General features: G+C 37.4%; 1 protein-coding gene across 1 annotated transcript in view; it reads right to left on the minus strand.

Moving 5' to 3' along the window:
• Positions 1 to 1,086: 1,086 nt before the first annotated feature.
• Positions 1,087 to 25,981, minus strand: part of NXPH1 (neurexophilin 1) — a 299,636-nt gene continuing 274,741 nt past the window's right edge. The window contains exon 3 of the mRNA XM_007465564.1: positions 1,087 to 3,046. Within this exon, the coding sequence (XP_007465626.1) occupies positions 2,285 to 3,046 (762 nt within the window). The 3' untranslated portion in view covers positions 1,087 to 2,284. The remainder of the gene's footprint in view (positions 3,047 to 25,981) is intronic.

Below are 25,981 nucleotides of genomic sequence, written 5' to 3' on the forward strand. Positions count from 1 at the left end.
ATCCTCCTTTTTGTTAAGAGAGAACTGACTCTTAAGTGATCACTTTGATAAATAAACCCCAGAATAACAAGGTTTAATCTGTGGAAAATATGTTCTGCAGCTGGGATTCATGAAACTCTTCCTGCCAATTGTGCCAGAGAAGTCTGTTCTAACATCAGCTTCTAAATTCCACAGCAAATTAATTAATACATTGATATAAATGGTTGTCTAGCTATGTTGGAGGATTTTGAGAGATGGACATTTAACAGAATGATGTGTCTTCAATTGGCAATTGAAGGCTCTCTTCAGTCAAATCATTCATTGAGTTCTCACTTTAGAACTCTGTGGTATTGGGTTCCCTGTAGAACTTCTATTATTTTCTGTATGAAAACATACTTACCCCTATGCAGCATGAAGGGAAAATGAGAATGGGTGAATGTTCTTAAGTTGACCTCTTTGGTTAACCTTTGAGACTTTTCATATCCCAATGCCCAATTGGTACCTTAAGTATGGGTTATTACTTTACATATTTCTTCTTCTGTTTATTTTGCTGGGATTATGTATGGTAATTAGTTTTAAAAAGTAAAGCTTAATGCCCCCAAATAATGCTATATAGATAAATCGATCCCTTTTGCTATATGTAAATTGAGCATAGAAGCCCTTCACTGTAATTGTAATTTTCTCAGTTGAGTCGATACAGTAGAATCAGGGAAAGTCAGCCACAATCTTCAGACATCTTGGCTTTCTTTTAAGGAAAAAAAAAAATTACCTTCTCAATATCCTGCTAAATAAAGATGCTGTACAAGAAAACAACAACAACAACTAGCTATAATTAATTTAGGAGACCTCAATCATCTCCTTATGTTCATTGATTTTTGGTATTCTTGGACAACTAGCATGACAGCAGACCAAAAATGTATGTAATAATGAATGCCACAACTGTTTCCCAGTTTTGAGACTTAAACTCCTAAGTTGTTTTGACTGGGCAACTAATAGCAATTTAGATAGTTGTGTACAAATTTGGAGACATGAGATGAAAAACCATGACTGTATTCCAACACGTTCTTCTTGTCAGAACCATTTAAATCACCATCTTACACAAGTACATATTGAAACTCAAATTTAAGCATTTTATTTTTATGTACATTTCATTTGTCCAGAAATAAAATATCTAAATACAGACAGACTGTAATGTTGTATATGTATAGCTTTCAACAATACTTGAGCTGAATAAATGCTTTGTACATTAAGTTTGTCTTTTTAATGGGGTTCACAGCTACATTGATAGAATGGATTCCTCATATCCTTTTTTTTTCTTTTTTAACCAATAACAAGCAGAGAGACAAGTACATAGTTAATATTAATAAGCAGCTCAAATAACACTTGGTTAAACTATGTACAATACAAACCATTCATACAAATGAAGACTAGGATATTGAATTTCTTACAATATGTGTAGTAAAGATAAGACAGACACATAACTTACATGGTGTCTGTCAGGCATTTCCCTTCTTATATAATGATCAGAACTTATTTTAAGCAACCTTAGCTGGTCTCAACTTTGCAAAAGTCCAATGATTGGTGATGAAAGCTGTAATCCAGTGTCTGCCCACACGTAAATTCCAAATGTTTGCTCATCTTTACTGAGAACAGACTCCCTCCATAGAAAAAAGAGCCATCTTGTATCACCTTGAATGTGCCTACTGAATGCTGGAAAAAGTTACTACACTTGTTGTGTTCATAAAATAAAGAATACTGAGCTCTAAAGACACATTTTTTTTTTCCATTTTAACAAGCATATACTCCTACAGTAGTATTTACCAGTACAGCTACTCCAAGCAGTAGAAATGCATGAGTGGGGATTATTGATTAGCATGTACTCAAGACTTTAAAGGAGATTTCCATAACAGCAAGTGCTAAAAACCATTCACTGTCTAGTTAATCCTTTTGCTTGATGATTGTTTATCCTGAACCATTATGAGTCAGACAATGAAAGCCCTCTTGACAAGAATCATGACGGATGCCAGCTGAAATGTATATGAGTGTGTCTGTGTACATCTATGTGTGAGAGCATGTCTTCAAGTGTGGCTTTAGAATCTGTGGTGATTTACAACTATACTGAGAGATGAAGCTGACTGGGCAGAAATTACATCAGATTGTTTTCCACGAGCGTATTTGCAGCCAGTTGACGAGAGCAGCAGTGTAGACACATTCCAGGCAACAGATTGGACCTTCTTCTTGAGGTAACAGCCCTGTCATGTGACCTTGAATTCCTCAGGCTTCAGTCTCACCCCTACATTCATCCTCATCCAGAGGGGAAGTAAGGTGTGTCGCTGTGGTAGTTGTAGTCGGGGCACACTTTCTGTACGAGTTTATAATCTGTACTATAAAAGGAAATGTAAATACAGATCACCTTAAAGGGCTTGGAGCAGAGCCAGGACACATGACTTTGGGTCTGCTCCTGGTAACAGGTTTTTGAAGGGTCATAGTTGCAGAGTGTGTTCTTGGTAGCCTTGTCAACCTTTTCATATTCAATGCGACAATTAAAGGACTTGGAATCTTTGGCATCAATCACGGTTTGCTGTGCCAAGTCGAATTCCACTATTTTCGTAGGGGGCACCAAGCTGACAGATACGTTCCCTTGACCAGTGGAATTATGCCTGAAATAAACACTAAATGTCCCATTGCCATGATCTACAATTTTCCCAGTTATCAATAGGTTTAGCTTCACTGTTTTGATGTTGGAATGAAAATCACCCCATCCAAACATTTTCTTAAACTTGCCCGTCTTAACAATGGGCCTTCGCTTGGCCCTGGGCCGAGGCTCTTGAAGGTCTGTGGAGTTCCTCAGCCAGTCCCAGAGGTCTTGCTCAGAATAAGGTTCTGGGGTGTCATATCGCAGGTCTAAATCTGTATCATTTTCTTTGCCACGAAAAGTCTGTGACAGGAGTCGGCTGATAGACAAGTCTTTGCTGCTTTCTGTCCATATATGCTTTAGTGTGGATTTGCTGCTTCCTGATTTTAGAAGTTCTGACTTTCCACCGTTTGTTAAATTGGCACATGTGACCTGCAAATGGAACAGAAAAATGGCGTTTACATCTTTGTATCTGAGAACACCCAACACAAAGATCCAAGCCCTTTCTCAGAGGCTGGGAATTAAAGTACCTTCATCACCTAGCCAATATTTATTAGGCCGTGATAAAGTACCACTTCTATTTCATACAATGATGGGAGAGGGGGGGTGTAGGTGGATAAAAGCCACTAAACATGACAGAAAGACTATATAAAAACATTTGACAAGAAAAAGGCCACCTAACATGAATAAAGCAAATTAAATTCAAACATAAATCACACTAAAGTAATTACTTCTCAGCACCAAAATCCAAACACTCTTAAAATAATATTTTACAAATGACTATGTTACTTTTTTACTTCAAGATCACCATAAGCTTTATAATAGTATGATTCTCAGAAATATGTCAACTGACAACTGACATGGGCTTTTGGTAGCCCATGCCACAGTCACATAAGGAAAGTTAGTTTGGCAAGGATGCTGTAGTATATTTTATCTGGTCAAAACAAAATAACATGTTTATGATCACCCATTATTAGCAAGAAACATACTGTATAAGACAATTTTTTCCATTAAGGGATTTAAAATGCGATCTAGGAAAACAAACATTAACTGATAAGAGTAGTGCAGATCTTTTGATTTTAGAGTTTATTTTTGTCTTTGTTTTGTGTCAAAGAAATTTAATCAATTGGTCAAACATCCAAATCTGTACTTGCCTAATTCTATAGGCATTGTTCTTATTGCAGCCTCTATATTTATCTTTAGTATAAAAGAAATGAATACATATCCTAGTCTCTATAATTACATAGGTAGTTTCCCATTCTTCAGGTGGCAAAAAGAATAAATACAAGCATGCATTTGGTAATGGCTTGGTACTTGTATCTCATCATCAACACAGTTGATCAAGGAGAGGGGCTGTAATGAGATGCATCATGGTGCACTGGTTCATGAAGCAGTAATGAAATTGTCCCAAAGAAGAAATGAAAAGGGATTTAGAGTGCATTTACCAGCAGCATATAGGGAGTAAAAAAAAAAAAGGGAAGTGTCAGATTTCAAGGAGAAAGAACCAACCTATTGAAGAGGATGCTAAGATTCTGATAGCAGAACAACCTCTGATTTTCAGGTAGAATAGAAATTTACTTCTAAATTATACTCTCCACAGCTATAGTGATTATGACTCTGGAGTCTGACACCCAGAATTCCAATCCAGGCTGTGATCCTTCACAGCTGTATAGTGTGGGCAAGTTGCTTAACTTGTTTACACTTCTGTTTTTCTCTTCTACAGAGTAGGAGAATGATGCCGCTTTCCCTCACATGGCTGTTTTGAGAATTAAATAGGACACTCCATTTAAAGCACTAATGGACAGTCACCTGGACACGATGAGTGTTCAACATTGGTATTCTAACTATTATCATCCTCAAACATTTTATCTCTGAATTCCACTGGGTAATATTTTATGTAAATGAATAACTTACAGTAGGATTTGAGAGCAAAGGGTATCTTTATAAGAAAATCTCCCTTTTATATAACCAAAAACCTAAAGCAAACAATTTAAACATATATATACTTTTGAAAGTGCTGCTGTGACAATCTAAAAACATAACAAGTTGAGTAGATAGTAAAACTCAGGTTAATAAGACATGAGCATAAGTTCATCTATTAAACTGTTCAACTATCAAATGCAATGAATTTATTAGCCTTCAATGGTGTGATGTGAACAGCTTCCAGGGGTGCAGACAGTCAAGAAACCTCTCTGGAATATCTCACTTTGGGTGCAGAATCAAAGCAGGTTGTAGTCATCAACACTGCCTTCAATATTCTTATTCTCTCTTCCCTTCCCTTTCAGGGCAATGTCTAAAAGAGAATATCAGTCATGAAAAATCAGGGAGGGTCCTTAGGAAAGTCCCCAGATCTGTTCAGTATACACAACACTGATTCATTTTGTCTTATTAATTCAATAACTATATAGTGAGATTCTGCTAATATTCAGTAAAATAATAGCAATACAAAGGTAAATGAGACATGGTTCTTGCCCTCAAGATGTTCAAAATCTAATAATGAAATCAGTTAAGCAAATAGCAGTGTGATGTAACCAACACTATGTACGATATTCTTGGAGTCATAGTCAAAGTTAAAACGTAGAGAAGACGTAACAGAGGAGATGACACTCAGATCTGGCAGATAACAAAGAGGTTCAGAACTTCAAAAGAGGGCCTCCCTGGTGGCGCAGTGGTTGAGAGTCCGCCTGCCGATGCAGGGGATACGGGTTCGTGCCCCGGTCTGGGAGGATCCCACATGCCGCGTAGCGGCTGGGCCTGTGAGCCGTGGCCGCTGAGCTTGCGCGTCCGGCAACGGGAAAGGCCACGACAGTGAGAGGCCCACATATCGCAAAAAAAAAAAAAAAAAAAAAAAAAAAGAACTTCAAAAGATAGTGAATAGGCCAGAGAAGTCCTCCTAAGTATAAGGAACATACTATGTAAAAGTAAAAAGTTGAGAAGGAACATGTCAAACGTAAGAATGGAAAATTGTTCCTTACCTCTGAACATTAGGGAGAATTGACTGGGAGGAGAAAGAGAAAAAGAGGTTGCAAGAAGTCAGTAGAACCTGAAGAAGGTACGCTAGGGTCAAACTGTGAAGGTTCTAGGGTCAATTTGTGAAGGCATTTAAAATTATTATTATATATAATGGGGAATCCCTAAATTTCGGCATGTTTTGCTTTTAAGTGGGTCATCCTGGCTGTAGAAAAATCACCGATTGGACATTGAAAGGTGGATTGGTAGGGAGAGAACTTGAGGGAATAATTAGTTAAATAACAAATTGCAATACTTCATTCGAGAAAGTAAATGAGCTTGAACCAAGGCAGTGGCAGAGAAAAAGAAAAAGAAAAAGTAGATATAAGCAATATTTTAGAGGTAGGATTAACTCAGCTTGATGATTTACTGGCTAAGCAGGAGCATGAAAAAGTTGCAAATTAATGAGTTTGCTCGCATCTGTAAGGAATACAAAAGTAACAAGTTAAAAAAAAGTATAAACACTTGAAAAGAAGCCTCTTGATTTTTGAATTCACTACAAAGGACCTTCTTGAAGCAAGTTTCAGTAGTGGTAAAGAGACGATGTAAGATGACAAAGAATAGCAGCAAGCTTAACACATCTACTCCCAGATGCAATCAGGAATCCTTGGCTTTCTCACTCTATTATATTGCTTACATCTTAAGCATTTTCATTTTTGCAACACATAAATGTACACATAAAATTGAAATCGATTTTGAGCCTTACTGAATAAACAATACCATTTTTTTAAAAAGAAACTTATACTGAGAACACGCTGTACCATTGATTTTACAAACGTAATAAAAGAGTTTCTTTTTAAAAGTCACCTGAAGATCCTTCCACATCAGTATATCAAATGATAACAGAGGTGGCAAAGACTATGGCATAAAATGAGACCAAAAGAAAAATCTGACAATTTCTAATTGACTAAATTCCAAAAAGGCAAAGCATCATGAACCTTCTTTTCTACAAAGAGTAATTTTTCCTATAACAGTGAAAACACCAAAGATACTTCCTAACTGAATATAATTTTCCAAGGCAAAAGTGGCCAATGCCCGCCCACTCCAAAGGAGTTGACCCACTAGTCCAGTGATACCATTTCCACAAATTATGTGATTTTCCTAACTGTTTTAGAAACAGTGAGAATCATAAAGACTCAACATGATTAGGTATATGCATTTTAAATCGTATGTTTCTTTTGAGAACATTCAAATATAGGTGCAAAGAGAAGGGTCATTTTCTTCAACCGTAAACAAAGACAGAGCTAGGATCTAACATGAAGGGAGCATGTCTGGGGCAGGACCTGTGTGTGGAGCTGGGGAGAAAAGACTACTATTGACTGGTGGGAGTGTAAGCATATAAGAAGTTGCAATGATCTTGGTCTAGCTCCTCCTTTATATACCTCAGGGCCATGCTTTCGCATTGCTTTCTCTTACATCTTTTCATTGCAGGCTTACAATCATAATGTCAATATATTATCTTTTAAAATATTGTTGAAAGGCACCACTTGAGAACAATAAACTTCACTGCCACTTCAGCTATGCTCCTGGCCTTATGAGATTTTATACAAACATTTCACTCTTTTACATGTACGTCTCCAACTAGAGGTGCCTCCAGATGTCTGTGTACCTCTTTTTACAAAAGAGCAGTAAGATGCCTTTTACTTTCTACCAAACCACACATTTACTGTTGATCTATTACTGTTCAATATAAATTATCTCAAGATTACTTTGAAAATCATGTATTTATTTCATCAACTGTATGAGTATTTAAGCCAAACAAAAATTTTAGATAACCTGATGCTTAAGCAATATCTCTCATCAGTGAATAACTAATCAACAAAACGGCCTTGCTCTGTGATTACAACTTCATTTTGGCAGCTTTATGATTTCCTAGGTTGAATATATGTTGCATACCATTAACTGCTATCGGTTAAGGGCATACTATATTCCAGACATTGTAATTAGCATCTTACATATGGCATTGCATTTCATTTAAACCACACACACACACTCACTCATTCACTCACTCACACACAGACTTTAAGATCAATATTGTTATTTTCAGCTTACAGGCAGAGATATGGAAGCTCAAAAAAGACTCGTCCAAGATTACTGCTGGTAAATGAAAGAGCTACTGCTTAGCTACTCCACAGGGTATTTCCTTTATTTTTAAAATCATTTTAATCATTCAATTGTACATTAATATATGTTTATCAAAACATTTAAACATTATAGGATTTATGAACTAAAAATTAAAAGCCTATCTTCATCATCAACCCCTGTTCCCTTACAATCCCACCTCTCTCTCCAAAGGTAAAACCTCAAATTTTTGACGTATATTGTTTCTAAATATTTTCACTATTTTTTAATGTATAAATATTTTACATAAATAGTGTCATATTTTATGATTTGCATTTTGTATTTTTCCATTGAACAAAATATCTTGGAGATGCATACGTCTTAGTACATCCAGGTATATCATCTTTATTAAATGGGAAATAGAATTTTAGAATATGAATGTATCATACTTCTATTTTGGGGATACCTTTTGTGATAGATCCTTAATTATTACATTGTTTCACAGCCAGGTTACCCAGACTTATTTTTTAGCCTTGATTCCATTGGTTTTTCTGTTCACTGTTGCTTCAGATAACTTACTCCTTCCTCTCTTGAGCTGGATCTTCATTTCAATGGTTGTATAGATTTGTGTGATTCTTTTAAAAAGAGTTCAAAAGAGATAAACTATCGGAGTTGTCGCATGCCTAAAAATGTCTTTACTGGCCATAGGCTTACACTGGGCAGAATAGTCATTCATCTCTTAACTCATTTTGTTGTGTTTTATTTTTTTCTCTCTCCAAAAAATGTAGGATTTTTTTCTATTTCAGGTATTGTAAAATCCCACAAGGTGGGCTACATGTGCTCATGCTTTTTCCAGACCCTTTCATAACTAGTTTAGTTAGGGAAAAGCATACAGATATTTATAGACACGTTAGACTTTTTTTCATAGAGTTCCACCAAGAGGACTATAATCTCTTTGAGGGGTGTTCTTTCTGTATTATGCCATTTTGTAACTTGGGAGAGAGAGTACCTCGCATAGAGTAAGTACTCAATAAATTACATATATGGTTTATATTCTTATTTACATCTATTTCAATAGTGAAGGTTCATTGATTCTTTAGCCACAACCAAGATTTTGGTGGGACATGTGGCCCATAGAGGTTTCTCTCCTACAAGTTTAGAGCATACACTTCATTGACAATACTTGGAGTTCCTGTATTATATGTGATAAGCCAGAGGAAATGGGTTAGTATTTTAATACATCAAAAACACATCATTTCCTTCTGCTACAAAGCAGTGCTCCAGGAGTAGCAGTGCTGCCTTAACAATAGAAAAGCAGAAAAGGAACTCATGCCTCTCCCTTAACCTAGTAGTTGCTGGAGGCTGTATTGCATAGAAACTAAGAAAATGGGGTTTGCAGTCAGAGATCACAGGGCTAAATCCAAAATCTGCTACTTTATCACCAGTGACCCCTTAAGCCACATTGTTTTCCAGCTCGAAAATAGAGATGGTACCTTACTCACTGTGTTTTCGTGAAGATAAAATAAAAGCTTTTATATGTGGCACAAATAAAAGTATGGAAAGTAGTATGAGTTCAACACCTGAGAGCTATCATGCTTAGCTAGGTTATGAAGCCCCGAAGAAAAGGAAAACAAGGCTTTCAGAATGCACACTGCTATTCTATCCCCATCTTCTGACTGGAGACATTACATCTGCTCAAACGGTCCAAACAAACTGAGATGGAAATTAGCATAATTGTAACAACTCTGTGGTCATCTTCAGTAGTAGGTGGTGGTAGGAGACCGCCCTGATTATGTACATTACAATTTACTATTGGCAAATATTGGCAATAATTTATCTTTAACCTAACAACTTTAAAAGAAGACATTCTGATCAGCCTGCACATTCCATGCCATCCTTAAAAACTAGAAACATGGTATGTTTCCATCACTTGAAGAAATGGCTAAGAATTTTAGTATGTTACTCCATGAGTTCTCATGATCCCATGCAGATGGCTCACTTCCAACATAGGGCACCAACTATTCCCTACATTATTGTATTGGAGATTGGTCCTGAGTCATAGGTAATTAAGTACCTCACAAGTTTGTATAACTATACAGTTAGTTTTCCCTTTGATTTTTCCTCCTGTAGGTCCTCTCATGAAAATTATCTTGAAAATGTTTTTGGTTCTTTAACTACAGGAGAAAAAGCATGGTTTGTGAAGAGACACGAACTACTGTTTCTGCTACTGAGAAACAGAATTTTTCATCTTACAAAAATATTGTCTCTTCCCTCATGCTCACTTTATAAACATATAGATATACATATAAGTTGTGATATATAGACACATTAACATTGGTGAGAAATTAAAAATTATATTCTACATAGTCCCACTTAACCCATTCTCTCAAAACATAATTACCGATTACCTTACCCAGATTTGCACTGCAAAAGTTGCTTCTATTTTTAGCCTTTTACATTACTTCCATTTAAAATGTATAAGGAATATCTCATGTGAGTACTCCTGGATACTTGGTTATAATAATGAACAAAACACTTAAAATAACATGTTGAAAAACTATTTCCTGGCTGAAACAAAGCCACTTCAGCATTATTTTTTCATTACGCATAAAGAGATTTTAATTTGTCAGTAAATCTAGCTGTCTTTAAGGAAAAGACAAATATTGCATATGTAGGAATAGCTGGGTTAGATCCAGGGTCTTTCTATCTGAACTGAAGGCCAATATGAGTGATTGTCCATAATAAGGCATGTACATGGAGGCTTTTGAAAGTTTATAGCTTCTTAAAGCCCAACAAAGTACACACCTATCTAGAATGGACCAAATGAGGAAGGACTGACTCACTTTCCAATCCTATTTCCAGCAACCTATACGTACATATGTTCTCATATACAGCGATACTGACTCAATTTCCAATCCTATTTCCAGCAACCTATACGTACATATGTTCTCATATACAGCGATGGTATAAGAGAACATACTGAATTCACTTTATCCAATAGAACTCAATTCCTCAGGAAATAATAACTTTGATATTTTTGAGACAATATGCCTACTTAACACCCTTTGATTTTCCAGAGGTTGATCTGAAAACCCTCCAAAAGACAGAGGAAGAAGTCGTTATATAAAGAAAGTGATAGAGACTAGTTGCAGTGGAATATCATCCCTGTACCATTTAGATCCTGGATTCATTCAAAAATTCTTCTAGGACTTCTTTCTTATCAGGCTAGAAGGTGTGGAGACTGATCAGAGCTTCACAGGTACAGAGTGGACAACAAGGCAGACGATCAACCCAGAAATACAAAAGGGGATGCAGATTCTGGAAATACGGCCCCTCCACACTCCTGTAAAAGTACTGTAAACTGAGAATCTCCAGCTTCCCGAAGTGGAACAAAGCCAATGTCCTGTGAACAGACAAAACCAACAAAGAGAATCGACCTCTCATCCTTTTATCAAAGGATGGTGATGCTGGAGTTTTAGTTAGGTAAAACCTTTTGACATGGAGTAAATATACATCTTTGGATCATGCCTTGACCAGAGCAAGATGTGGTAAAGCATATCCAGCCTAGAGCACCAGGCCCCACTATGGCTCTAAGGCATAGCTCAGGGAAGACACAACTCATGCACTGAAGGAACTTCAAAGGTCACTATGTCCATGAGAAAACAATTCCCTTGAAAGCTCTTAAACCAACCTGTTCTTTTCTAAAGTCCCTCTGATAAGATTAGCAACCATTTGTTTCTTCCATGTAAGATTCTTAGCACTCGGGAAACACAAATCTCTTACCCAATTATTGCCAGTTTTGGAACCAGATACACCATGAGTCTGGGCTACATTTCACTTCGGTCTTGGCCCTACCCTTTTCCCCTATTCCCAGTTTCTTAAAGCATGGCATGTGGAATCTCATATCAAAAAGCCAAGTGCTGAGGGAAAAGGATGCTTAGGCAGAGAGATCTCATCAACAAGGAAAAAGATGACCTCTGGATTTAGGTGTTGTGGCTTTAAGAACTGAGTGGTATGCCTAGATTCCAAAAAAAAAAGAGTACTTGGCGCTTTCTGTTACCAAAGGGAATTAAGTGGACCGTTTCACTAAATCAAAGAAGGATATTCACCCAGATTATGTTACAGGAGGAGAAGAGATGGGTGATGGAGAGACAGAGCAAACAGAGCCCAAAGAGACTGAGGACGATGTAAGAGTAGTCACAATAGAAAGGATGGGTGGATGAGAGTGTGTGTGCAAGCAGAGCTCTGAGAGTCCCTTGACCTTTAATGTACTTTAAAATGACTTATCACAGCATTAATGTGAACTGCTGTGAACACCGTGGATAGAAGGAATCATAGGAGAATTGAAAGAAAGACAGGCTGTTAGAGTAGAATTTCCTCTCCTTCCTGACCCCCCCACCCCATTATGTCCCCACATTCATATTTCCAAACTCTGAGAGGGAGTTTATTTACCCTTTTCAAAAGAGCTGGGTAACACTCCACCTGCCACTAGAGGGCACAGCCGGGACATCTGACAGCTGTCTCTATTCCTGGTGCTGAAGTCAGATGGAATTGTGTCACTAGGGGCCCCAGAGCTCTTTGAAAAAAGAAGATGGACCAGGAAACTTTGTGGTACCTGCTGACTGTTGCAGCCCCTGGAAGCTACCTCTTCTATGAGCTGCAGAGACCAGGAAGGTCACTGGTGCTCAAGAAACTACTACAGAAGCCATCACCAACTAAAGAAGCAGTTGTGAGCCTTCGATTCCTCACAGAGGGTATGTTCAGGGTCTAGGTCAATGCAATGTATTTCTACATCTACAGCTGCATTTTGGGTACTCTTCCCTTTGGTCTCAGAGTTCAGATCACATCAGACTTTTTTATGTGTTCTCTTTCTTCCAACTTCAGGACCTTTGCATGGGCTGCTTCTCCATCCTGGAATCCTTTCTACCCACTCTCATTTGCTTAGCTAACTCCTACTCACCCTCTAGCCCAACCTAAAGTTCATTTCTACAGGAATGGTTGATCCTCTCAGAGCACCTTGTGCTATTTTTGTTCATAAAAGTAATACTATTATCTATATCTATACCTATATCCTTATCTATCTATCTATCTATCTGTTAATCTTCTTTCTCTGAACTGTCATCTCCATGGGGGTGGGAGTGGTCATTTAATACCTTAGTCACTATTACTACACTTTATAAAATGCCAGGTTCCAAGTAGGTGCTCTATAAATATCAGCTGAATGAATAAATGCATGTTTGAATGGAGTGCCTACCTACACCTAATGATATTCCTTCACAGATGAGCTTGCCCCATAAACAGATAAACAGCTCATTTTCTGGCATAAATAAAAGTGTTTATATTGTAAGCCTTCATGGAGGCTTTGTGTAATTCTGTAAACATCCACAGTGGTGCAAGAGAAAAGGTGATAGTTTTCTAAGAAAATACAAGTGAGTTGATGCTATAGGTCATTATAACCAGACAGGAATGTTACATCAAAAGTCTCCAAATAAATGTGAGTATTATTTAAATCAAAGTGAAAAGTGAATAAGAGCAAAAATGCCTATATGAACATAACTGTATTTTGGAGGCTTTACAAATATCAGAAAAGCTTAATGAAACAATGAGTGTGGTCTCTTGGATGGCAGGAAAGTTAGTGTCATCTTCTGGATTTTCTCTCTTGAATTTCCAGAAATTTGATGCTAAGACAGAAATGAAAGAAAATGCTGATGGGATTCTAAGAGTAGAGGTTCCTTCAACAGGAATCTGCCAGACTTTCCGGGGGCATTATCTTTGCACTATTCAAGTGGATACTGTATTGACAAATAATAATTGAAATACGCAGTTAGGCATGTGTTAGGCTATTTCTTTGCATAAACGCCCACTTTCTTGGAAAATGCAGTGGGGTTTTATAAAATTGAAGCAATACAACCAGTTTTATGGATGTGCTTGCAAAGGCTTAAATGGAGCTATAAAAATGTTCATTAACAGTATAAATTAAATTGTTATTAAAAAATATGAGTCTTACAGGCATGTTTGGCTTTACTCTAGAGTTGACAGAGTATAAATACAGTACAACTGTGACATTTCTGCTTTTTGTCTATATCACTAAAATCCATGATTGTTGAGAGTTAGAATCACAAAACATCTGAAGCTAAGAGGGACCTTGAAAATAATTTCATGACTTAGGAAGCTGAGTCCTATAGAGCTGAAGTAACTCACCTAAAGTTCCCACAGTGGTTAGGGGCAGAGTTAAAACTATAGTGAAGGTTTCCTAGTATTCAGTCCACTCTTCTTGAGTTCCAAAGTTTCCATAAGAGCTGGTACCTTATGTCTCCTCCAGAGTTTACTGAAACTGAAAATCAGGGTGTCAACTTCAGAATTAGGAACTGGCTTATCTTTGCGCTTAATTTTGTGCAAGGAGGGGATACTATGGAAATTTGCCATCATTTGCTAACCCTGAAACAAAGAGGCACTAACCCAGTGAGTGTATCTCAATTACAGCTTGGAGTCTCCTGGATTGACTATGTGCACAAACCTATGCTCAGACCTCCTGAGACTTAAGTCTGAACAGTGACTGCTCTGAGGGGAGAGAGAATCAAAATGAGCAAACAGTTGTCATAGGTTTTCAGTTAAGCAAATGATAACACAGAGGGAGTTATTCTTTAGTCTCTGAAAGAGAAAGTGCTTTATATTTGTTTCCAAAAAATTTGTCAGTTCCTATTTTCAGAAGACTTATTTTTTTTTTAAAAAAAAGCAAAGTTAAAGCAAAAGTTTGTCAGATTCTCTCTTCTATAAGTCCATCAGCAAGCATTTGTTAAATAACCATGATTTTTTTTTTTTAATTTTAAAAAATTAACCTCAGGGAAGTTATTGTACTCAGTCTAAATCTGTATGTCTGCTCATTCTAGATAACCTACATCAGTACTTTAGACTCTCTTATAGATAAGGTCCTACTATTTTGGAGCTGCCCTCCTGTTATGAGCCTTGAAAGTCAGTGATTCCCAAAAGAGATTACTAAAGTAAAGCCAGGGTAACGTGAGCTGTAATATATACTGAGGATTATAACAGAATTGGTAGTGGGGGTGTTGGAATGTGTACTGTATTAAAAAGCTTATTCCAAGTGTATCATTGATTTGCTTCTAGTCAGAATATTTATTTCATAGTTTTACATAATGTTAAAGGAAGGTGTGAGATATATGTTTTTTTCTCAAAGTGGAGGCTGGTTTAAACAGTCAAGAAATGGATTTACAAGTGAAATCATCTTTTGCTAAGTAATCTTGGTTCTTTAGACAGACTGCAAGCATGATCCATCTTAGTTGGAATCTGCACAGAAAACAGTATTTATGTTTATACAGTTCTTTAATTTTAAAATTTCGATATAATTTCCAACTTACAGAAAAAGTTGCAAGAAACTTCCATACACTCTTTACCCAGATTCACCAATTAATTCCACTTGATCACATGTCATTTTATTGCTTTCTCTCTCTCTCTTTCATTCATATACACATGTATATTTATATGTACATGTATATATGTACACGTGTGTGTTATCTATATTTGTGTGCGTCTAGGCCATTTTTAGAGTAAGTTGGAGACAGCATGCCAATTTACTCTTAAAGAAGTTCTAAAGTAATTCCTAAGAAATATTACATTTTCTTATATACGCATAATACAGCTATCAAAAAAAATTAACCTTGATACTTTACTATAATTTAATCTATAGTCAGTATCAAATTGTCCCAACAATACCCTTTACACTTACTAATTTTTCTGGTCCAACTCAGTGTCATGCATTGCATTTAGTTCTTATGGCCCTTCAGTAGCCTTTCTTTCTGTTTCTTGTCCTTTACATTTTTGTAAAATGTAAACATTATAGGCTACTTAATTTGTGAAATGTTCCTCAGTTTGGGTTTGCGTGCTGCAAATCACTTTATAATAAAGTTCTAGAGCCTTCGACTGACAAAGACGATAATGGGAAAAGAGTGTTCCTGGATTTGACAGTGAAGGAAGCAATGCTTTGAGTAGTTGTAGAGAGAATAATATTATTGTACTATGCTAAATCATAGCCTTGCAAGTCATTTGGACTATTTAATATAATTTTACAGATAATTAATTTGCATTATGTAATGCAAATTATGTACATTATGTATGTACTGTTTTACTATTTTTGATAATAAACTCATTTAATTTTGTCATTTTATGGCTCTTTTCATTTCACATTTTGTTTAAATGAAGCTAAAGTTCAAAAAAAAAAACCTGTTTCCTGGATTAACTAATCCATCTGAGGCTGACATTCTTTTAAGTCAGAAGGATTTTTAAAGTAATATTTGCATAGTGTTTATTTTCCCATCAAAAATTAGTATGTTATATGAGTAGATTGAACTCCGACATCCTCCCTGGGATGTTGATACCGATACTCCAATGATAGGTTGGAGGAAACTAAGACCCACTGGCAAAGAGACTTCCTTCGAATCACACATCCAAGAAGCAACATTCAGATTCTGTGTTAAAAACCCCAGATTGCTCTGCTGTTACCACAGTGTACTATATATTGCTATTTAACAAGAGTATACATGGTCATTCAGTTCCTTGAATGGGCATGAGCCAATTGACCTTGACCAAGTAGAGGTATTCTCATGCTTCAACCCTGTATGTAGAACTTCAAGTATAACTTGAATCATCATTCTTCCAAAAGAGCTGACTAGCATATCACTGTTCATTACCCACCAGGTACACAGGTATACAGACACTCAGTTAATTTCAAAGCCATAATCTCTTAAACCTCAATTTTCTCATTATAATTGATATGAATACCTTGCCCCAGCATTATTTTGAGAATTAGAAACAATGTATGTGAATATTTCTTCTCAGTAAATGGTAGTTGTTAATAATACTTGCTCTGATTCGTTTTTTGTTTTTTGTTTTTTTCGGTACGTGGGCCTCTCACTGTTGTGGCCTCTCCCGCTGCGGAGCACAGGCTCCAGATGCGCAGGCTCAGCGGCCATGGCTCCGCGGCATGTGGGATCTTCCCACACCGGGGCACGAACCCGTGTCCCCTGCATCGGCAGGCGGACTCTCAACCACTGCGCCACCAGGGAAGCCCCTGATTTGGTTTTTTTTTTAACTCATCAAGATGGTTACATTGATCCGTGTGGTTATTTTGTATAGAAGAGTCTAATTTCCATAATTTAAAGTCATGTAGAAAAAACTGTACATTTTAGGTATCTTGGTGTAGTGGTAAAAGCAGGGGCTCTGGAGCCAGGCCATAGGCTCTCATCCCAGCTCTTAAGGCAGATGCCCTTGTCCATAGGAATTGCCTAAATGGTGACATCCCAAGTCATTCTGGCAACCAGTGCACTGTTATTCCTTTGAAGTGGTAATACTCCAAGTGCAATATGATTTTCACTAATGATCCTAGTTTTAGAATGTGAAATTATGACTTTACAAAGGAACTTGATTTAAACTGTAGATTTTTTAAATTTTCTTTTCCTTCCTTCCTTCCTTCCTTTCTCTTTTCTTTCTTTCTTTCTTTTTCTTCCTTCCTTTCTTTCTTTTTAATGATACAGTATAGAGAAATACCACCCAATGCCCCCATCAGAGTAGTACTATCTAATCCATGACATTTTTTTTTTTTTTCGATATGTGGGCCCCTCACTGTTGTGGCCTCTCCCGTTGCGGAGCACAGGCTCCGGACGCGCAGGCTCAGCAGCCATGGCTCACGGGCCCAGCCGCGTCCGCGGCATGTGGGATCTTCCCGGACCGGGGCACGAACCCGTGTCTCCTGCATCGGCAGGCGGACTCTCAACCACTGCGCCACCAGGGAAGCCCTCCATGACATTTTTGATGTATTCTTTACAGAGCGTCCCATTAGAGTTCCAGAGAAACCCTTACTTTCTATTATGTCAACGACACCTTTGTTCTCCTGGAGCCATCACCAGCTCTCAAGCACTGAACCATGAAGCAATATCTCTGTAACCAGGCCAAATAGGCCATGACCTGACAGGCTATAAAGCGGTCATTATCTCCTATTAAATCTGAAATCTGTGCTTTGCATATTTTAAAACAACTATCCAGTTGCGCTATAGAGGTACAACTGCCAAATGAATAATTAGATTTTTAGGAAACTATAAAGAGAACCAAAATGCTTTCTACTGTGCCAAAAACAAAGTCAATTCAGATTTACTTTCTCTCCTCCCCTGTTTTTATCCTCACTCTCTGGCAGTCAGACCAAAAATATTTTAATAACCGATAAATAGACTTCTATTGCATAATTTAACTGTATAAAACCAAGTCGGGGTTTGTTATATGGGTGCCAAAGCATTCCATGTTGTGCACTTTTGGGCTGCTTTCTTGTATAGTTGCACAGAACACTGTAGATGGTTGGCACCTAATATTTGCTTTGTTTGGTCACTGTGATTACAAAGAAGGTTTTATAAAATGTAAAATGACTGAATGGGCCACTTAAATGTCAAAGCTCAGAAGAGATTTGCTTTTATGGTTTAAAATTTGTGTCTTTTTTTTCCTCCCCTGCTCCCTGGAGATGTCTAAGTAACTCATTTCGCATAGCTTTAATGGTAGAGATGTAAGGGACTTTAGAAAGATTTGTAATAGGATTGAAATATAACTATATAAAATATCCTATTAACTCTTGCCCCCTGTTTTACATTTTGAAGATTTTTAACTAAACTCTTGAAGCTCAGTACCTATGATGTCATTAAACATTTTTCACTTCAGTGGATTGTGACTCTGGAAAATTTGTAACTACTCTTGTCAGCAGGGGATTAAACTTTCAGGGAATAAATTAAATTGGGTTAAAGTGTCTAACAGAGTTTTCAGATGAGTGCTTTATTCAAGTAGCACAGAAACATGTTAACTTTGAAATGAAACTCTAGTTAGGTAAATAACTTTTGTCAAGAACCTATTGCTTAGGTGCTGCACTGCTCTAAGCCTACTTTATTAATATTGGTTTGCAATCTTCAGTAGAGGTGCAGAAAGGAATTTTAAATGCAATTAAAGCTGAGCTAGAAGGTCACACAACTACGTTTTAATCAAAAGCTGAGTTCATGCCTGCTTTACATATAATATGTGCAAAGAAAGATCCCCCTTTCACACTGAATATGACTACATAAATACTCTGTTTTGAGAGAGGGCAAATGCGCTTCAAGAAGAAATGCAAAGGAATAACACTGTCGCATTATAAGAAATGTTATAAGCACCTAAAGAAATATCATGCCAGGAATACATTAATATATTATTAAGTATTACGAGTTATGACTTTTTAAATAAACCCTGAATGTGTTTATATGTGTGTGTGTGTAAGTACACACACACATCAATATGGGGTTTTTTGTGTGTCTGTACACACACACATATACATACACACATGATCCAGTTTTTTAATTTTATAGTTTAACATTTATTAGGGAAATCTAGAATCCATTATTCTCAAATCCATTTAAAACTAGATATAAATGTTGTAAAAGGCAAAACGTTTGCCATTATTCGATCGTATTCACAAGTGGTAGCATAAAATAGGGCAAGAAGATAGGAAATGAGTATACCTGGAGGCATCCTTAATTCAAGAGAAAGGATGTATCATTTCCAAAGTCGTACTTTTATGCTCCCTTGAGAGCCTATGAATGGAGGAGAAATATAGGGAGAAAGATGTAAGAATAAGAAAATTTGAGTAAGAGAAGAAATGGCTACCTTTCCTATCACGTTCAACCAACTACCTCGGCAATGTTAAATCGTTAACAACTGTATCAACACCAGGATGAGTGCTGGGGCACCTGACGGTGTCCCGGAGCCTTCCTTCTGTGCTAGTCAACTCTTTAGGTGCTCAACTTTAGGGAGGGGAAAGAATTGTCCTGGAGGGAAGGGCCAGAGGCTAGAGTGGCCAGAGTGCCCAGAATAGCAGAGACAAGTATGGGAGACACTCTAATGGCTCAGAACAGTGGCTATTTACCAATTAATACATAAGTATTTAAATAGTTTAACACTGGTGCATACTAGCTGAATATCCATCCTCTTTTATTCATCAGTTACAGTTCACCACTCATCAGCCTACAACACAAATACAGGTTATCCTTGAATACCATGAGGGTTAGGGGCAGATCCTCAGTGTAGTCAAAAATCGATGCAGAGGGACTTCCCTGATGGTTTTGGTGGTTAAGACTCCATGGGTGGTTAAGACTCCATGCTTCCACTGCAGGGGGTGCGGGTTCGATCCCTGGTTGGGGAACTAAGATCCCACATGCCCTGTGCTGTGGCCAAAATAACTCCCCAAAATCCCCATAGACCTTGTAGTAGGCCCTCCCTATTTGCAGTTCCTCCACATCCGTGGTTTCAACCAACCACAGATGGAGTGGTACTATAATATCTACTACTGAAAAAAATCTGCAAATACATGGACCTGAAAAGTTCAAACCCATGTTGTTCAAGGGTCAACCGTATACCTCAACACTATTCATTTAACTCCAAAGGCCAAGGAATTCAGAATGGCTAAAAGGCAATGGAAAGCACAGAAACGTACTTTCTCTACTAGTTACACTTCTGTAATGCATTGGTATAATTCTTCTGAATTATTGCTACCTGATAAAATAAACTGGATCTAAATCTACTCTACTTCATTATGTTTAGTTATAAATTTTCTAAGTAAATATTTTTGTTAAACTAACCTTTTCATGAGATTATGAAACAATGTTGGTCCTTTGGTTTTTGATTTGTGGGTTTTTTTTTTTTTTTTTAATCCATTAATCCTAATCCCACAGTTTAGGGTTTGGAAAAATTATATTAGCTAAATTCCCTTCCCTGGTACTTTTACACAGAGAATTACAGATTAACGTTATATTCAGAGCTGCCTTGAAGGGGAAATGACATAAGAGGGCTTCCTGACGTTTGGGGGTGTGTGATATGGAAAAGAGGAGGCTGAAGTCACCCGACACTCACGCTACTTTACTACTGTGAGGAAAGTGTTAGAGAATGATTTGAGGTTAACATCTAGAGAGGCCCACTCTGTCTCCCTGTCTGCTTTCCCCCTCTGTTGTCTTCACCACATAAACCCACATCAGCGCTCAGCACCACAAGTCACCATCACCTCAATATGCATATGTCCATCACATTATACGTGCCCAGCACTAAATATTATAAGCAGGATTTCAAGTCCTAGTAATGCATTTAATTTGGGGACACATCTCCCTCCATCAGTCACCTCAGCTCACTATTCCTATATACTGCCCCACACTTGTAGCCTGTTGTATTCTGATTACAAGTCTACCATTTTCCCGATCTGGACTGTTCTCCTGAAGACTCTTTCCTAATCTGTGTTACTTTCTTTTTCATGACTTCAAATCATGACTCTATATAGCCTTCCCCAATCACTCTACTTGGAATTAAAAGACAATAACTTTGGCATTTTTTGCCTTCTTATAACTAATTACAGCAGCCTGAAAAGAAACCTGGCTCAAAAGTTAGAGAGCCACAAGTTTAAATTCTGGCTCTGCCATTGTGTGACCATGAACAAGATAGCTAACCATTCTGGGCCTTAGATTCCTCATCTGCAAAATTAGGAATGCTAATACCATAATCCACAGGGCTGATACAAGAAGTTAGATGTTTGTGACATGAGATGTTTGTGTGTCTGGCACAGAGTAATTATTTGATCCAGAGCTATTCCTATTTTAGGGGTCTTTTTAGGTTTTGGTTTAATTTTTAATTTGTGCTTTTCCTTCTTCCCTCATTCTGCTGCAGTCTTACCAAGGGCAGACTGCTCATTTAACACTTTGTATCTTCCCAAGGCACAGAGGGCAGAATTCTTATTCAGTGGGCACTCTACCAATATTGACAGACTTTTCAAAGGAGTTTGAACTGCTCATTTGTCTGAGCAGTTGATTTACTTTGCTACCTTAGAATGTCATGAAAATGTAACAATATGAAATCTGGTGAGATTATGATAGCTGCTGACACAAAGATTTATTACCTAGATGAGATATTTAATATATTTAAATATATATATTTCCTGAAATAATTCAGGAAAACAAGCCTTGTAAAAATGTTGGATATTTTGCTGAAAAAAAAGAAGAGACAGAGGGAATGGATCCTGAAATTAAGCATACTGAATTCAACATCGATTTAGGGATGCATACTTAATTGTGTTCACTGTCAACCTAAACGGAAAGATACCTGAATCTAGTATCTAATAGGCAATACCAGTGCTGTGGTCACATTAGCACACATTCAGTCAATCAAACCTGACTTCTCATCTCTCTTTTGGCAAAGGACAACACTGAGCTTTCAGAAAAAGAAAAGAAAATAAACAACAACAGCAACAAAAAAATATGATCAAGTAGACTTTCTGGTTGTGAAACCAGAAAATGAATGGCAAATAATATAAACAACTGTCTCAGGACTGGAATTCACTCAAACCAGTATCCCTGACCCCAGCCCCTGTCTGCTCAAATTCACTTTCTATACTGTAACCATATTATTCTTCCCAAAATATGCTTTCAACATGCCAGTTATCTACTCAGAAAAGTCAATGGTTTCCTAATCTCTGTAAGATATTATTTAGCCTAGCATTCAAGTTCTTCAAGGATCAGACTCCTCTCTATCTACCTAAGCGTGTTCCCTATTATCATCAAAACATATCCTGGTCCTTCCCAGTTCATTCTTAGCTCCTTCTTGAATTCAAGTCTTTATTCATTCTGCAGCAATCTGCATCCCCCACCACGTGCATGTCCCTACACATGTACACACGTCCATGCACACTCTCATGCCCATACACAGTACCCCTTTTCCTACACCCCTACGAAATATACATACTCTTCAGGCCCAGAGGCAGTCTTGCTCCCTGTCTTAAATCATGCCAGACCATGCTGATATCCCTTCTCCTGAACATACATAGGCCTCACTGACACTTAACCTGACAATAATATGACTTAGCTGGAAACTCCCTGGCAGTCCAGTGGTTAGGACTCCACACTTTCACTGCAGGGGGCATGGGTTCGATCCCTGGTCAGGGAACTAAGATACTGCAAGCCACACGGTGTGGCCAGTAATGATAATAATAATAATAACATGACTTAACCGTATATAGTGGTCTGTCCTATGACCCCAATCAGATTATAGCATCTAAAGGGAAAAGTTGCTGCCTTCATTTCAACTTCCATGCCTGCCTCAGTGTCAGGAGGCTCATAGGAAAAATACAGCAAATCCTTTGACGGAAAATCATAATATTTTGCATTATAAGTAAATACATTTAACCCACTGCTGGACTAGCCGCACAATAATATTTGACTGGTTTCAAAGTGAAAACAGAGAAAGGCAAAGCAAACCAAACATGCAAACATCTGCAGGGCTAGTGGAGTCAATAAATAGGTATGTCAATAAAGTTTTGGTTTTCATCTCTAGGAGTACTGACTATCAAGGTCGCTCATATGCAGAGTCATTATTTGGAAATGATTCATTCTTCAGATTTCCTTTTACTCCTGGGATATGACTTGAAAGTTATTTTGCTTTATCTAAATTTAAAACTGCTGAATATGGGGGGTGGGTAGCAGCAGGATACAGGAAATAAAATTTATTTCCCATGGAATACAGTATCCTTGCGTTATCACAAACCATGTTTGACATGCTTCGTTCAATAACCATGTAGGCAAAGCTGCAAAGATTTATTTGTTTGGCAGTTGATCACACTTGACCTCTAATGCCATTTGATTAACAAGTTTCCCCTTGAGCCTGTTTTGCTGAAAAAAACAAAAAAAACAAAAAACAAAAACAAGGTTTAATTCCCCAATGTTAGAGAAATGTTCCTTTTTAAAATGTAAAACGTGACTTGTAGAATAGAGAGAATGAACCTCCCACATTAGTAAACCACTCTACCCTCCCACCACCACCTTACAAGGAGGCTTGATTAACAGATAAAAATCCACCTTAAGATTCCCAGGTAGGCAAGGAGGCTCATTTGCCCCAGCTGCCTGGAGACATTTTAACAGCAGGAACTTTGAGCTTTTAATGAAAATCAAGTTGAACAGTGTGGCATCAGGAAGCTGCCCAACCTGTCTGCCTGCCAGAATGAACTGCTCAACTGGCAGCACCCTCCTCTTCTAATCAAGAGCTCAAACACCCACCCCACAAAGTCCCAGAACTGTTCTTAAAACCAATGCTGATCCTTAAGAAGAAGGCTCTAAAAACATCAATACAGCCTAATTATTCAATTCTCTTCATAGGGCAAAGAAGATTCTTTTTTGACCCCTACAGTGATTAATTTATGCCCCAAAGCATAATATTTGATTACCCCTCTCTTAGCATATATAACGTGTGACCCTTAATACTGGTCATAAAATTATTCAGCCACAATAGTCAGTGGCTTCCTGAGGCAGTAAGTTCAACTGTTGGGCTGCCTGCTGGTAAAAATATATAGCCTGACATTATCTCAGAATTTACCTGCTACTTGTTTTATCAGTACATGTTTGATGTAAATGATTTCTAAATTCCTAGATAATGATTGAATCCAGTTAAAAAAATAGAAAAATAATTTGTCTATAAAAAGCCTGATATTCACCAGTGTGCTCACAAAATGGGATGTTTTAATTGAAGTGAATGTTCTCATTTAGTCAGAAATCTTTTGGGTTTTCCACTCTTGTTTAAAATCTTTATAAAAACACATTAGTCCATGTTTCTGGCTCAGTAAGTACAGTATAGTGTGCTGAGTATAATTAATACTTCTCTGATAACTGTACCCCCCAGAGTATCTCAGGATCTTCATACCGAACATTAATTATGATGCTCAGAAGGGTAGGTGGCGAAGAGGGAAGTGTCTAGGTTTGCAGTGCTTAAATCATAAATGCTTAAATCCTGGAAATATTTAGGCTGTTTGTGTTGGTTTTATTTCTTTTTACTTTACCTCCACAAAGGATCTGAAGCACTCAATAAACCACATGACATTTTTTTTTAATTGAAAGTATCCAGGCAAAGGGAAAATGTGGATGGCATACAAATGAACAAGCAAAAGGATAAGAAAAGTACTTGCAAAGAGGCCATGACACAGTGCTCAACAGATATAACATGGACTATATGATGTGGCCAAGGCAGAGAGGAAAATGGGATCAATCACAAAGTTCATAGCATTCAAAAGATTGAAAAACAACTATAACAAAAATCTCTTGTTTTGGAGATGCACAGGTTTTTTCCTTGATTATGTGTACTCATAATAATAATTTTATTATTATTTTATGATAAAATAATTTTATGAGGAATCTCATAAAGAAGACACCACTGGGTGACGTCCTGCTTCTCACACTTTAACGTGCGTATGGACCATCACGGGATCTGATTAAAAGGCAGATTCTGACTCAGAATATCTACAGTTGGAACCTATGATTCTGAATTTCTAATAAGCTTTTGGGTAAGGCCAAGGCTGCTGGTCCATGGGATCCTGATATTATAATATCAGTTAGTAATCACTTCTATAAAAGTAATTTTAGGGCTTCCCTGGTCGCGCAGTGGCTGAGAGTCCGCCTGCCGATGCAGCGGACATGGGTTCGTGCCCACTTCCGGGAAGATCCCACATGCCGCGGAGCGGCTGGGCGCGTGAGCCGTGGTCGCTGAGCCTGCGCGTCCGGAGCCTGTGCTCCGCAACAGGAGAGGCCACAGCAGTGAGAGGCCCGCGTACCGCAAATAAATAAATAAAAAGTAATTTTAATAGTAAAATATAAAAACATGCATTCCCGGTACACATTAACATCTACCTTGACCCAAAGGCAAAATTTAAAACACCTAGGTGAGTAAAGGGTGAACAACATATCTTACTTCATATCAGCTGAATGAACGAACTAATAGGCGTTAAGTTCCTCATACGTGACGATTTTTCTGAGTGAAGAAAAAAATTAAGAGTTCTTGATAGACTGATTCGGTTCTTTGCCACTATAGTGATTCAAAATGTGGGAGGAATCCTTTGTAATAGCATGTTATAAATATTTTCAGTTTCAAATTAATTCCATGTAAAATTTGCATATTCATATATGCGAATGCATATTAAATTATTTAAAGATTTATATTTTCTATCCAAGCAAAGTTTCAACCATTGATCATCTTCAAAAGAAAAAAGCTTTCATTTGCAATATTGAAGCAATTATTCTAAACTATGTAAAAATAATAAGAAAGGAAAATTTTTTAAGTTAATTGTTTCTATAATACAATTTATTTATTGTTTGAAGTAGATCATGAAACAGTAGAATTACAATGTTAAAAGAAGCCTCCTCTTAGAAAAGAAGAAACTGAGGCTCAGGGAGATTAACTGACTTTCTCACGGTCACA

This window comes from Lipotes vexillifer, unplaced genomic scaffold (assembly GCF_000442215.2).
Source record: "Lipotes vexillifer unplaced genomic scaffold, Lipotes_vexillifer_v1.1 scaffold80, whole genome shotgun sequence".
NCBI lineage: Eukaryota > Metazoa > Chordata > Mammalia > Artiodactyla > Lipotidae > Lipotes > Lipotes vexillifer.